The sequence below is a fragment of the Trichogramma pretiosum genome, unplaced genomic scaffold (genome assembly GCF_000599845.2).
Source record: "Trichogramma pretiosum strain Unisexual culture from Peru unplaced genomic scaffold, Tpre_2.0 scaffold5, whole genome shotgun sequence".
Classification (NCBI taxonomy): Eukaryota; Metazoa; Arthropoda; class Insecta; order Hymenoptera; family Trichogrammatidae; genus Trichogramma; species Trichogramma pretiosum.
Genome location: NW_019641672.1, coordinates 1,789,688 through 1,803,680, shown reverse-complemented (window position 1 = coordinate 1,803,680; position 13,993 = coordinate 1,789,688). Strand labels below are relative to the sequence as shown.

At 33.6% G+C, this 13,993-nt stretch overlaps 3 protein-coding genes across 5 annotated transcripts; 2 read left to right on the top strand and 1 right to left on the bottom strand.

Moving 5' to 3' along the window:
- Positions 1 to 173: 173 nt before the first annotated feature.
- Positions 174 to 1,630, top strand: LOC106650434. 2 transcript variants are annotated; one of them, XM_014368421.1, is made up of 2 exons: positions 174 to 864; positions 940 to 1,630. In XM_014368421.1, the coding sequence occupies exons 1-2, from the start codon at positions 273 to 275 to the stop codon at positions 1,542 to 1,544; spliced, it is 1,197 nt and encodes a 398-aa protein (XP_014223907.1). In that variant the 5' UTR covers positions 174 to 272; the 3' UTR covers positions 1,545 to 1,630. The 2 variants fall into 2 exon arrangements, with proteins under 2 accessions (XP_014223907.1, XP_014223908.1); XM_014368422.1 differs by having other exon boundaries at positions 935 to 1,022.
- Positions 1,631 to 2,587: 957 nt separating this feature from the next.
- LOC106650623 (elongator complex protein 5) lies at positions 2,588 to 3,705 on the top strand. Its single transcript, XM_014368760.2, has 2 exons — positions 2,588 to 2,742; positions 2,852 to 3,705. Exons 1-2 carry the CDS (start codon positions 2,676 to 2,678, stop codon positions 3,628 to 3,630), a joined length of 846 nt encoding a protein of 281 aa, XP_014224246.1. The 5' UTR covers positions 2,588 to 2,675; the 3' UTR covers positions 3,631 to 3,705.
- A 594-nt stretch (positions 3,706 to 4,299) lies between these two features.
- Positions 4,300 to 8,262, bottom strand: LOC106650330 (integral membrane protein GPR155). 2 transcript variants are annotated; one of them, XM_014368260.2, is made up of 11 exons: positions 8,044 to 8,262; positions 7,837 to 7,917; positions 7,646 to 7,756; positions 7,274 to 7,563; positions 6,380 to 7,203; positions 6,094 to 6,308; positions 5,877 to 6,019; positions 5,624 to 5,792; positions 5,388 to 5,553; positions 5,133 to 5,319; positions 4,300 to 4,910 (listed from the first exon to the last, which is right to left on the bottom strand). In XM_014368260.2, the coding sequence occupies exons 3-11, from the start codon at positions 7,729 to 7,731 to the stop codon at positions 4,597 to 4,599; spliced, it is 2,394 nt and encodes a 797-aa protein (XP_014223746.1). In that variant the 5' UTR covers positions 7,732 to 7,756; positions 7,837 to 7,917; positions 8,044 to 8,262; the 3' UTR covers positions 4,300 to 4,596. The 2 variants fall into 2 exon arrangements, with proteins under 2 accessions (XP_014223746.1, XP_014223745.1); XM_014368259.2 differs by having other exon boundaries at positions 7,646 to 7,917.
- Positions 8,263 to 13,993: the final 5,731 nt, after the last annotated feature.

The window sequence follows — 13,993 nt, the reverse complement described above, 5'->3', positions numbered from 1 at the left end:
TTAAATAATATTGCGAGTAAAATAACTTGAGACGATTTGAAGAATCAGGAATAGCACATCAGTTAAAAAATTTAGTGACCTTTGTAATCAGCTCTAACAAATGGCAAATAGAACAAAAGCGATAAGTTTATTAGATGCTTCGGTTTAAGCTGCAGATGAGCGTGCACTGATGCAGTTGAGCATATTTCATCATTAGTTCGTTTACTCATAAGCCGTATGGACGTATCAGTTGCGTTAATACACTTGTATCGTAGCGCATTTTTCTCGTAAAAATGCCATCTTTTGAAAGAATGAAAGATGATTCAGTCGAAGAGACGAAACGACAACGATTTTACGATAAATTGGAAAAACGAGAAAAGGACCAGCTGGAAAATTTGCTTCGATGCGGTGGCAACGCAGTGGATCTCAAGAGGCACGATCACCAAAGCGCACTGCACATGGTGATCGATTCAAAAGTGGCCGATTATCCGACATCTTTTCTCGAAGTACACTTTCAGGACAAAATTGGCGCTGAAATGATCGAGTTGCTCTTGAAGTACGAGGCTGCCGATGTGAACGCTAAAAATGTACACGGTGATTCCGCGCTACAGATCGCAGTGTCTTGCTTCAATTACGATGTGGTCGAGGTGCTACTGAAGCATAACGCCGATCTGCGCGACATTCACTTCAAGGGAAGATACTTCGAGCGCGCCGGAAATGTTTTGCCCTTCTTCGAGGCCGTTCAAAATCTTTTCGGTATCATCGAACTTTTTCGATGTAAGGGATACGACATGAACTTGACGGGAGAGCTGGCAGTGTTGAACTTTTTAAATGGATATAATTTTGTGATCGATGCTAAATTGACCGAAAGTATACTACAACTAGGTAATATCTTATGAATATTTTAACATTACTATTAAACACACGTGTATTCGCGATGACAATTATCTTTTAGTTTAGGCTCTCCACTAGGAATTCGCAAATTTTTTGATTCCATTATCACCGAGTTTTTGAACGACTGCTCCAACAGAGGACAATATCGGAAGATAAATATCATACGACAAATTCGACGATACCTCGGAATTGTGCGGATCGGAAATATGTACATAAATATAGAAATTAATGATTATCTTCTCAAGGTCATACAAACTCTGCAAAAAGATCTCCTGGAAATGCTTTGGGACGAAACTTATGGTGGCTGCGATGTCAAAGGAATTGAGAAAGAAATCGAGCTTGCCAAAAGCACAATGATGAATAATCGTGCGTCGCTCCTCGACATTTGCACAATAAGCCCTGAAAGAGCCTACAGCCTCTTGAGCAATTCCGAATACTGTTCTATACTAAACTCCAAAAATTTCAGCATCAATTTTCCTCAATCTGCGGGAATTATAAAGGGATACATAGCTAAATGTTTGATTAGAACGTATTCCAAATTAACCGCCCTCAAGTATTTGCGAATATTGACGCGTGAAAATTTGCCAGATCTCTGTGGATACAACATCATGAAATATTTGACCAATGAGGAATTACTGACAATGTGTAAAGCAGTTCTTGGTTTTGATTAATATTGCTATAATAATGTTATTCTAATGTATTATAAATAATTTAAAGGCGCACGTAATTTAATTAATAAAATATTTTTTAAAAATAATAAATTACAAGTTAATGCGATCTATTTATTACATATAGACATTAAAATATGCAGGGGTTGAATGTATAATTTTCATAATTAAAAACGATTCTCCTTTTCTATTTTCTCAAATTTCATGTTTTTCAAAAATGTGTTCCGCTTGTAATATTCAGAGCAAATCCTTTCAGCTGAAGCGTCTAAGGTCAGGCTAATGTACACTCCTTTGGGACATCAATTTTTAATTGACGAAACTACTTTTGAAAGTGAACAAACCCCTACCTCACTCCGCACGAACACTTGAATATAATTTTTTTATTTCATTTTTTTGTGATCTAAAGTATATAATCGTCTAAATGGATCCGATCACTTTACCTATGTAGTGGTGATTACTAGGTCTCAATGAAGTGAACACCAACCGAACGTTAGATTATTAAATATTTTACGCTGAATGGTGATGAACACATTTATGAAGACGCAAAAAAGCAACAATATAAATCCCAAAATGGTAGGATATAATGTTAGTGTAAAAAAAACCACATCTTAATTTTAATAGAAATTCTTCGGAATTTGTAAGTCATAATTATGATGATATACGAAAACTGTAGTAAAATAAATTAAATTTAGCATTTTTATCGTGTTTATAATCTGACCACAGCGGATTATTAACCATGACATATTTTTTGGCTATAGTTATATTTTATCATTTAATGATGATTCAGTGAAATTTTCATTTAATTGATTCCTCTTCCACCATCATTTATAATAAATTTATATCAAAGGTTTTATTGACTTTGAAAAACAAATTGCAAAGCGATTTTCAAAATCATTTACTCTTACTATGCTTTTTTGGTATGTATATAAACTTCAAGGAATCGAGATGCTGTCAAAACTTGGCACAATAAAGCACAGATGAATTGACAGCTGCGCGCTTGGCGCCATTCTTGACTCTGGAGTTGATTCGATCGAGTGCCTCGGCTCTGTCGTCGGCAGTCACAACATCATATTGATACAGTACTACTTGAAATGCACGTGTTCATTCTCAAATATTGTAAATAAGTATTTCATCATGTTATCGACATCTCAAGTTCTAAATCTTCCCGTCAAAGACAACAAATTTATCGTTGTGGATGAAGGTACATAACATAAATTGTTCTTAATTTTAAAATTATAACCTCTTTATTATTCAAATCTAAAAATTTTAAATTAAAAAATTCAGAGCTCATATTTTGTTACTTGTTACAGATGTTAATGCAGCATATGCAGATTATTTAATCATAGCATGGTTACAGCAAATGAAAAAAAACAATGACCAGCGATCTGTACAAATATTATTGTTTTCTAAGCCAAGTCAAACTCTGCAAAAAATCTTTGAAAGTTCTCAAATAAAAAATTATCATGTGATAGATTTCTTCAAATTGACTGAAGAAAAAGATATATACCAATCGTGTGTTAATACTGTAGCACAGAATTTAAATTCAATTTTTGTGATTAATTGTTTAAGTACATTAGCATTACAAATAGGTACGGCCAAGGCATGCCAATTTGTAGAAAAATTATCTCAGAATCAAAAATTGACTGTATTTTGTATCTACAAGAGAGATATAAAACAAAATATTCCAAGGATAGAGTCATTAGGAAGTGTATATATTAAGCTTAAAAAATCAAAAAAAGTTACTGTGCATTCAAAAATTAACTATGAAGTTAGTGTTGTCAATAAAAAACTAGGTGGAAGTGTTGTTCAATGGAATGAATCAATTCAGCAAAGTGTTTTAGATTTTACTTTTACATCTACAATAATACCAAATACTAGTGTTAAAGCAGAAAAGTATACTCCACCAACAGTGTCAACTAAATCTTTAACTACATTCAAAATCGAAATGAGTGAACAAGAAATGAAACAAAGAGACAGTGTGCCACTGCCATACACTTTGATGAATAAAGTTGGTGGAGATATTATCTATATTCCAGATGATAATGATGATTATGATGAAGAAGATCCTGATGAAGATTTAGATTTTTGATAATTGAAAAAGAATTCAGAGTTTTCTGTCTTGTATTTATTGTGAGTTAATAAAAATATAATTGTCACTAGATAACAATATATTTTCTATCATTAGTCTGATAAAAATATTCTTCTTTCATACAAATAAGATCCATACATCTATTCCTCTTGAAACTAATATTCAAACTAAAAAAATTATTTACAGCACTCATATAATTTGTCATGTTCAACCTTATACATTTTCATGAAAATTTTAATAGATTATTAGAATTCTCTATTTACTCAGAAAAACGTTAAAGAAATTATTTACATTTTACAACCAATCATAAGTTCTTGACACACTTTATCATTTGGCATCCATTGAGTTTAGGAGTCCTTTTTTCACTCCCTGTAGCAAGTCTTAACAAAATATGACATATGTATTTCATGTATACATACATTTTAAAATAAATTTTCTACAAATTTCTATTTTATAAATTGAAATTAAAATTTTTAAAATGTTCTTATAACATTATTTTAAATTTTAAAATTCCCTTGCTTTATTTAATGTTAATATGTAGAAGCTTAAATAAAAATTTGGCAAGGCATACACATATGAACTCATTAACTGTGCATTGAATTTTGATTAATTAATAGAGAATTCAAGTACAAAAACTATAAATTTTCTCGATTTTTTCATTGTGTTGAGTAATGGAATAAATAAAAACGTCTGTTTGAAATTATTCTTCCCTATTTCAAATTTACATTAGTAGTATTTTCTTTTCTGGTGAAACATGGAAAATGTTATTCATAAGAAAAACTGTTATAGTATTTTACTTTTCACTAGAGTTTTGTTGAAAAAAAATCAGCTTCATAGACAAAATTTAATAATAGTATCACATAAAAGAAAAAATATTAATGTAGCAATCAACTAAGGTTGCTCACACATTACTATACTTTTTCCAGTTCAAATTTTGCTACATTTTCCTTAAAAACATACTAAAATTTAACCACTAAAAGTGTAAAGTAAATTTCTATCATGAAAATGCTGTGTACGATCTACATGATATAGAACTCTGGTATCCAACAGACATCTGCCATGGCGAACAGCTTCATCCCGGTCTCTGGCTATTCCAGCTTCTAGTAGCCAATCGCAAAGGTCAGTACCAGTGAATGACCCACTATACGTACGTAACATGTGGCGCCTGCAGGCTGCAATACGAGTACGGCACTTGGCTAAATAGCACCTTCGAAACTGTTCGCGGAAAGCTTTGGCCTCGGGACTGAGCAAATCTTCATCTGGAAGTTGTAGTTCTTTTTCTACAATAAAAGAATAAATAAGAACAATAATAAATTATTTTCATACTCATTAATCTTGTACAGAATTAAAATTTGACAATGACAATAAATAAAACTTTTGATAAATGTATGGTAAAGATATGGTTAATTTCCAAGCTACGGACTTGGAAGATTATCTGTAAGCTGTGTTTCATTGAAATTTCTGAGTAATGAATAATTTATATTATGTTTATAATACTCTACCTAATCTCCATTTTCTCAATATACAGCGCAACCAGCACATTAATTTTCCTAAACCAGAATCTAATCCAAAAATAGCAAAAGCTATTAAGGATTGACCAAAATTCAAAGCAATGTCTAAGAAGGCTAACTCGGTGTAAATACCGGTCATTTGTTCCATTATCAACGTAGCTACTGACATTGCAAGTCCCTATAAACAGTAAAAACAATATTAAGTTTCCTTAAAATATGTACAGACGTAATATCTTTAAGACTCACAATAAACATAGAACATGTCAGTAAAATAAGAAGAATTAGATGCCGCAAAGTTTGAGGATCTTGTGATTCATCAGAATTTTCGTCTTCCGTTGCACATTCTCTAGAACAATTGTGATTTTCTTCGACTGTACCTAAACAGGTTGTACAACCATTTCCCAAAGTAATTCTAAAAATTAAAAAATTAAAAAATTAAAAACTTTCGTGTATCGTAAATATTGTATGTAATATTTATTTACCCTGATAAATCACTTGCATTTCTCGGAGATGCAAGATCTTCAACATCTACAATAGATGGAGCCGTTGTAATTTCGGTTTCTGACGCAGCCGAAATTAGATTATTGTGCGGTAAAGAATTGATACTTCTTCTTTGGTACCTTTGCCGTAGAATTAAACAGCCAACAGTTACTATAATAAATTAATAAATTTTGTTATTGATATGAAAGATTCTGATAAATTGAGAAAAAACGGTTTCTGGTACATTAAACTAACCAAAGAAGCAAAAAAGTAAAATGCAAATTGATACTGCAACATGAATCCTTCCAAATTGAAAATTGGGATTCCTAAGATCAGTTTTTGTTGGAGGCATTGGTGTTATTGTCAAACACATGATGCAAATTATAATGAATGGAATTCTGATAATGAAAAATCAAGGATTTTATTACACCATTTAGTAACATCAGATAAATGTTGTTTAAAAAATACTGACCCCCAGCATACAATGTAAAACCACTTTTTTAAATTATCTACGAAAGGAACATTTTGGGAGCTCATAAATAACAGAGTCAGTGCAATAGCTGCTGTCCAAAAACGACTTGCATAAACTCCAAGTGTAATCAAAGTAAGTTGTACATACCACAAAAGAGTAGATGTATTATTATCATCGATTTTCACCCAAATGATAACACCTATACCAGTTATCAACTAAAAACAGAATTTTTAATTAGTTAAAAATGATCTCTATAAAAAGAAGTTGATCCTAATAATTGATTTACCTGAGCAATTATTAAACATAGGGTGCAATTATGAGTCATACTTTTTAGATATTTTCTTGAAAAACCTATGAAACATATTAATAGCCAAATACAAGCAGCAACAGATGCTGCACTAGTATCTAAAGAAAAAGCTCTTATTTCTTTGGCATAATCAGATGGTGATATTCCATTACTAATAGCATTAACTAATTTAGCTGATACAAACATCAAAGGTGCTGATAAAAAGGTACAAACAACCATAGCTGATGCAATTAAATCTATATCAATGTTGTAACGAAGTGTAAAAATAAATAAAGCTGGAGCTGTTGGAATTGTGCCATAGATGAATCCAAATGTACTGAGTTCTGATGTTTCAGAGGTATTTTCTCCAGCATTTAAAAATACTACTGCTTCTCGTATGATAAGTGGAAGGACTAAAAGTTTTAAAGATATGATGATTCCGGGAAGTACAAGGGCAGGACCTTTCAGCTTGTGTATTTTCCCAACCATCATAAGACCTAATAAAAATAATGCTGTAGCTGAGAATGCATTTCCAAAAACTTCTAGTATCACTTGAATTAAAGCTGGCAAATTGTGCTTGAATATAATATTTCCTAATATTCCTAAAACAGTCATCAACAATACAGGATTGAGTGCTATTCCTTTGGCAATATCTTTGAACATGCTCAAGTTTGAGGGTTCTGGGTGATTTATAGCCCTTTGTTTACGTTTGTCAATTTCCAAAAACACAAAACCAATTGGATTTAAAATTATAAGAGAAATTGGGGCAAGTAAATACAGATATGCGGAATATTCAGGATGTGCTGAGCCATACATAGCTTGAACTGAAATTGAATATATAATTAAGAGTTATTTTGAACTAATCATAAATTACAATTGTCAAAATTAACTTACTCATAGGATATCCAATAGCAAAGTCATTACTTTGTGTTGTAAAAATAGAAAAGAGAGCAGCTCTTCCAAGATTGGCTGGTTTTGTACTTATTAATGTTACAATTAGTACAACGAAAAAAACAACACTTTTAGCAATTAAAACCGCTAGTAAAAACCTCCAGTTAACTGTAGAAAAATCTAGTCGGGCCATTGATAAAAATATCAATGCAGGTAATGAAAATGTACCGATAAAAGTATTCAAGCCATTAGCTTCCAATTTAGTTAAAACTTCTAATCTTCCAGCAATGTACCTGTAAGTATTAGTTTATAATATTAAAATTATATCTTTTCATCAAAAGTTGCAACTTGATTTTCACAGCACTTTGCACTCACCCACAAACTATAATTCCAAAACATTGTGCTAGTGCTAGATATAAACTGTCAATGGGATCAACTTCTTCCGTATTAGTGCTATTCATTTTTGCGGAGGTAATCACTATGTTTCTGAATAAAGTGAATACATTAAAAATATATATCTTTTGAACGTGTACGTAAAATATAGAATAAAACATTCATATTCTTGCCCGTAGAGAAATTAATACACAAAGCAGGCGAGGTTGTTATTGATTCGTCGTTTGCTACCGACATGATAAAATTTTTCCATTCTGGAATGCGAAAAAAATTTAAAAACACATTTTTAAGTTCTAAACGCAAATCACATTGTAGCTAACACAGCACATTCTTTTTTGTTGATGGTCTAGAATGTATAAGAAAACGTAATCATCACGTACACTTTAGTTGCATTGAATCTTCATATGATCGTTGCAACAGATTGCATGCATGCAATCGTTGGCGAATTGTTCTGCAGTATTATGATCTAAAAGTGTCTTCTGCTGCGACCAGTGGCTAAGTCATCGTTGTTTTTCCTTCCTATCTGTGGTTTCTATTCGCCGATGAATGTATGTATGCTTATTATTGGCAGACAGCGCGCGCAACGCGCTCCTCCATATATATGTGTATACTACCATGTATATCGTTTCAGAAATACGTCACACGTAATCATGATTAGCAGGTATACGTGCGCGGATAACACTGAATCAGTGACGTCACGTCGCTGTATTCGCGTAATGATAAAAGATTTCGGAGAAAGCTTTTAATATAATGCACAATAGCAGAGAAATGCGCCTGATGCCTAACGCTTCGGGTGTCAAGTATTTTTACATCTTTTTTCGGATTCTGGAATATATTATAGATTTTATTAAGGAACATAAAAACAAATTTTCCTAAAATTTTAGACCTATAAAAAGTTTTTGGAGGTGCCCAGCAATAAGAAACGTGAATTTTTTTGGGGATTTACGGAAAGTACAGAGCTTTTTCACAGTCGTCAGTGACGGTCAAAAATCGACCAGCTGATTTGCCTGGAGGCAAGACAAAGCGACCGCCCATATACTTTACATGTTAAAGTTGGTTGGTAAAAGTACTTGTAATTAGTTTACCGTGTAGTAAAAAAATAAACAAAAAATATCTGGAGAAAGCGGATATCCTTGTGTATCGAAATATCGAAGCGGTTTTTATTTAAAGTCTTTAGTTTGTAAATAAAAAAACATTGAAATTTCGGCTTTTTTGTCTGTGATATTGTCAATAAACTCTAATAAAATAGTTATGAAAAGTGGGTTTTTGGGTTGCAATATAAACTCTCAAGCGGGGAAATTTTTATTCTTTCAAATTGAGTGGGTGTAGTGGATTTGCACTTGGGTGTAGTGCATATGCACTACGTATACCCCCAGGTTTCCCCTGCCCCACAGGTCTTAGGGCCTGGGCAAATCCGAGACAGTAGGGAGGGGGGGGGGGGGGTAGTTAACTCTTCCTGCGCACGGGCTCCAAGCCTCCTGCAGGCCCTTCTGAGAAGATGTCTAATAAAGAGAGAGAGAGAGAGAGAGAAAAAATTACCAACGAAAAACTAAGAAACAAACGTTATTTTCTAAAAATTATGAAAATGATCTCGCAATCGTCTTCTAACCCGAGTCTGCTGTTGGTGGAAAGATAATATTCTTAATTACGATTGTTTTTTAGTTTTTCATCGGTAACTTTAAAGAATAAAATTTCCTTGCTCGAGAGTTTGTATTGCAACCTAAAAAACCATTTTTTATTCGAGTTTATTGACAATATCACAGACAAAAAAGCCGAAATTTCAAAATTTTTTAATTTACAAACTAAAGACTTTAACTAAAAACCACTTCGATATTTCGATACACAAGGATTTCTGCTTTCTCCAGATATTTTTTGTTTATTTTTGAACTGCACGTTAAACTAATCACAAGTACTTTTACCAACCAACTTTAACATGTAAAGTATATTGGCGGTCGCTTTGTTTTGCCTCCAGGCAAATCAGTTGGTCGATTTGTGACCGTCACTGATGACTGTGAAAAAGCCCTATTAATAGATTGGTGATTTTCGATCGACAAATAAAAACTCTGTTAGGAGAGACTTTTGCGTTTCACATGCCAGAACTGCATTAACGATCACTGGCGCACTGAGTTGCAGCAGCTGCTAAAATTTGTCGTCAGATGGCAGCAGTCATTCTGATCTCCAAGATCTTTTCAAGGAGGCCGCGGTGGCTGTGGGGCTTGAGCTCTTGCTTCTCAACCGAGAAGTCGGGGGTTCAAATCCCGGCGGTGGGCTGGTTTTTTCCCGAGGATTTTTTCTGCGGGGTTTGCACCGTTGGGTGTAATCCGTGGAAATTTTCCTTGGAAAAAAGCCGGTGCACTTCAACTGCGGTCTCTGGTGTTGGAGGTCACACCATTATCAAAGCGTAACCTCAGTGGTATGGGAGGCGCAACCATATCGACTATAGGTACACGCTAATACACTAACACACACACTTACATATACACGCAAGACCCACCGTTAGGTAGAACGGTGAGGTTGGCCAATTAGCCTAGTAGCAGAAAGGGCCGTAATCAACTAAAAAAAAAAAAAAAAAGATCTTTTCAAGCACATTTTCTGGGAATGCGAATTATTTGCAGAACCGAGGAAAATCTTATGTGATAATTTAAGGAGCGCTGGCAAAGTCAGTCCATACAATGTGATATCGCTGCTTAAATGCGATAATAGAAACATTATCTATTTTATAGGAAAATTTCTTTATGATATCGAATGTAAAATTTAATATACGGATACTAAGTATTATAGATTTAAGCTTAATTATAAGAATCAATATGTAATATAAATATATGTTTGTATTTCGCGCTATTTTGTATTATACGTGGCTATGTACAAATTTCTTTGTGTTGCCAATAAAACTATATTCAAGTTCAAGATCTTTTCAAGGGCCCGCGGTTATAGCCCAGTAGGCAGAGGCTTCGCTCTCTGTCCGGGAGTTCGGGGTTCCACGACTCCTGTACAAACACTGAATACCTGCACGCCCAAGAGCCTTTTCAAGGCCAGAGGACAAGACCAGAAGACGAGACCAGTAAATAAACGAAGAAAGAAGAATTTAAAGTAACTAAACAAAAAATGTTACAACATTTAAAAATTATATGTATCTGAACAAAATGATGTATTAATAAAATACATTCTGAATTGTAATCGTGGCAATGTATCCTGTATGGAATGAAAGCTCATAAAGAGCTACTAAAAAAAAAAGATCTTTTCAACGATAATTCCACACTTCTGCGAGTACCTTGATTGGCGATATTTTCTTCGCAATTCAAGTTCGCATCGTTTGAACTTTCCCATCCATAGGATTTTCTTTCTAATTGTCGTCGCGTTATGCACTCGGTAATATGCACATGACGTCGACTTAGGTTATAAAGACATCATTGTCCAATGAACCGTTAATAAAAATGTCGTCTCTATTCTTCAGTGATAAATACACACATACACGTATCAAGGCACACGCGCGCGTGCACACTTATGCGCTTGATAGTCGAGAAAGTATGCCAATCTTCCACGTCTCTTACTCTTGGTATCTCGTCAGCCTATCAATTAAAATATCACTTCTCATGTATAGACACGTTCACCGGCGCGCAATAAGCGAAGCCCAGACGTGTGCGCGGCAGCCTTTTCTTATTACCGTTATGACCCGATGTCTTCCACGAGTGCAATTTTGCATGACACATTGCCCTACGTGCTTGATATTTTTCTTTCCTCCTTTTTTTTGCTAAACATTGCGAAAGTCAAATTTTTGATAGTTAGCTAGGAAAACATAAAGATCTCATCTTAATTTTACTCTATTTGGTAATGCAAGCCCACTATTGCGAGATTTGAATTTAAAAAAACTCTCGTGCTAATTCAGCTTGCATTCATGCAAGTCGTATTGTTGATTCTTGACTTATTTCGATTTATATGAGTTTTCGGTATTGAGAAGTAATTTCGTCTTGCTTCACGGACCTTATAAGGATACATTCTCGCGTGTCAACTGATTCCTGAAGCATCGCCCACTCCCAAAACTTTCAATGTACTTCGCGTCATCGGTAATGTTGAATTTAAAGAAGCGAGTTTCTCAAACAAATTGAGCATTGAAAGATTCGGCTCCTGTCTCGTTTTTATAATGTCGGTGACTAATCCATGTCATTTTTACGATAAATAGGACTAAAGTTTCTGAAATCTATTAAGGATTGCAAATGAATGTAATGAATGTAACTGTGTTATAATAAATGTAAATGAATTTAAAAAATTTCAAATACTTTGCCTTTATTGATTATCTTTTAAGTGCAACTTTTCTGTCCAAGTATAAAAAATTTTTAATTCTATTCCAGTGAAATACTGATTCATTTGATTATTTGTTGCAAGAATTAATAAATGTCTCACAACTCATCGAGTGCAGCTTTTCAATTTATGTACTATAGAACTATTCATAGTTAAAGTTGCGTTTTCCTAAATTGATTTTATTCTATCATTTATTGAAATAAATTAATAATCCGGAAAACATATGTTTATTTTAAAAACTTGTATTCACGTGTTTTAATACAATTTTACTACATGAATTGTTTATTTTGACAAATATCACAATAAATACTGATCAAATTACATAATGGCATAGACGTTGGATTAGAAATAGAATTTGAAATAAATTTATAGCACTGCGTGGCATAAGTTCACATTTATGGCACGCTTTTCGGTGGGATAACGGTTCGAAGTTTTCTTCATTTTTAATGAGATGCTGCGAGGTCCCTTTTTTTTATTGTATGGCACAGCCACAAGCTTTTGCTCCTAAACAAGAAGAAGCAGGATTTCTGACTCCTTTACAAACCTCATCACAATTGCAAGCTGGAATTAATGAAAATTAATTGGAATAATTCGTAAAAAACTGAAATGCTTGGAATTGTAAAAAGTTTTAGGCTTACTTCTTTTTTGAGCTTTCGCAAAACCTCCAAAAAAAGTCAAGAACACTAATAAAATGACGCTTGAAAAATAAATGAGTCTCATCGCTGGAGCAAAAAATTACTTGACGCTTCGAAGTAATATCGAGTGATATTTGCAAATAAATTTTATGTCCACGAGCTTTTATCTAAGAACAATGCATCAAGCATAATTAAATACAATGTCTTTATCAAAGAAGGAAAAAAAGTATGTAAAATGAAACAAATTTAAACCAACGATGAAGAATAAAAAGACTTTTAATAAAAATTGTTAACAATCAAATAACGGGTTCACAAAAATCCTATAGAATGAGCGGGACATCAGTACATAAAATGCAATGTTTTCACACCCACTAGTCTATATCAAAAAATAAAAGGATTATCCAGCATGAGACTCGCATATTATACGTTTCTGCATATGTATGCGTATATGAGAGTATATTTTCTCAAACGGCACATGCCTATCGTCGCGACACACCTCGTTACCATCGTCCATTTGTGTTTTCTTCGTGACTATTTTCGCCTATCGGCTTTAAACATTTTCTCGCTCTCTCTGTCTCTCTCTCTTTCTCTCTCAGTTGCCATAAGGAAATGAATTTACGCAATGCACAGTACGTTAGTGGCATCGACGAGTATTTTCTCAGACTCTTAAGTTCGTTAACCTTTTAAATGGTTCGCTACTATGTCTCGCAAACACTATGATTCGGCGATCAAAGACATTTCCTTCAAGAACACAGATATTTTTTTTCTTCCATCTAATATTCTTGAAGCATAGGAAATAATTGCTCATTCCAATATTACTCTAAGTTCATTTCACTTGATTAAAAAGATCCTGACTCTTGTGCGTTTGAAACAATACGACCATAAACATGAACACGTATTTCTTGTACGCAGTAATGGCAAATATAGATCGCAGCATTGTCCATGCCATCGTGCTATTTTTTTCTCGCCTGTTTCACTTCGACCTTTCTCTCATCTCTTTTTTTTTGCTTTTGTGCTATTTATCTTCTATCCTGTACTTGATTACTTACTTTGCTTGAGACAGAACCTTACATACATTTTTCGTTCACAGTTTTATATACGCACAAGAATCGGCTTAAAAAAGACTTTCATTTTTTTTATAATTATTCAAGTGCTAAAAACAAAAGCGTTTTTCGAATGCAAAAAAATTTGACGCGAGGAAAATTTTCCGTTTTCGGTACTAATAATGCATTGGTAATCGCTATCTCGTTGGAATGTTAGATGCTAGTTTACAATATAATAATTTGTAACGATCAACGTAACGACCTAGAATGCGACTTGTCTGCGATTAGATACAATTACTTCATTGATTCATTTATAAAAATGTGCAACCACAATGTAACGATATTCCCCATTT

What these genes read in the sequence shown, in the direction of transcription:
- LOC106650623 (XM_014368760.2), top strand. Translation starts at nt 2,676, where the DNA reads ATGTTATCGACATCTCAAGTTCTAAATCTTCCCGTCAAAGACAACAAA. An exon ending in ATTTATCGTTGTGGATGAAG is followed by an intron (nt 2,743 to 2,851) that starts GTACATAACATA and finishes TACTTGTTACAG; the next exon opens with ATGTTAATGCAGCATATGCA.
- LOC106650434 (XM_014368421.1), top strand. Translation starts at nt 273, where the DNA reads ATGCCATCTTTTGAAAGAATGAAAGATGATTCAGTCGAAGAGACGAAA. An exon ending in CGAAAGTATACTACAACTAG is followed by an intron (nt 865 to 939) that starts GTAATATCTTAT and finishes CTTTTAGTTTAG; the next exon opens with GCTCTCCACTAGGAATTCGC.
- LOC106650330 (XM_014368259.2), bottom strand. Translation starts at nt 7,824, where the DNA reads ATGTTTTATTCTATATTTTACGTACACGTTCAAAAGATATATATTTTT. An exon ending in TGCTATTGGATATCCTATGA is followed by an intron (nt 7,204 to 7,273) that starts GTAAGTTAATTT and finishes ATTCAATTTCAG; the next exon opens with TTCAAGCTATGTATGGCTCA. An exon ending in TGACATGTTCTATGTTTATT is followed by an intron (nt 5,320 to 5,387) that starts GTGAGTCTTAAA and finishes TACTGTTTATAG; the next exon opens with GGACTTGCAATGTCAGTAGC.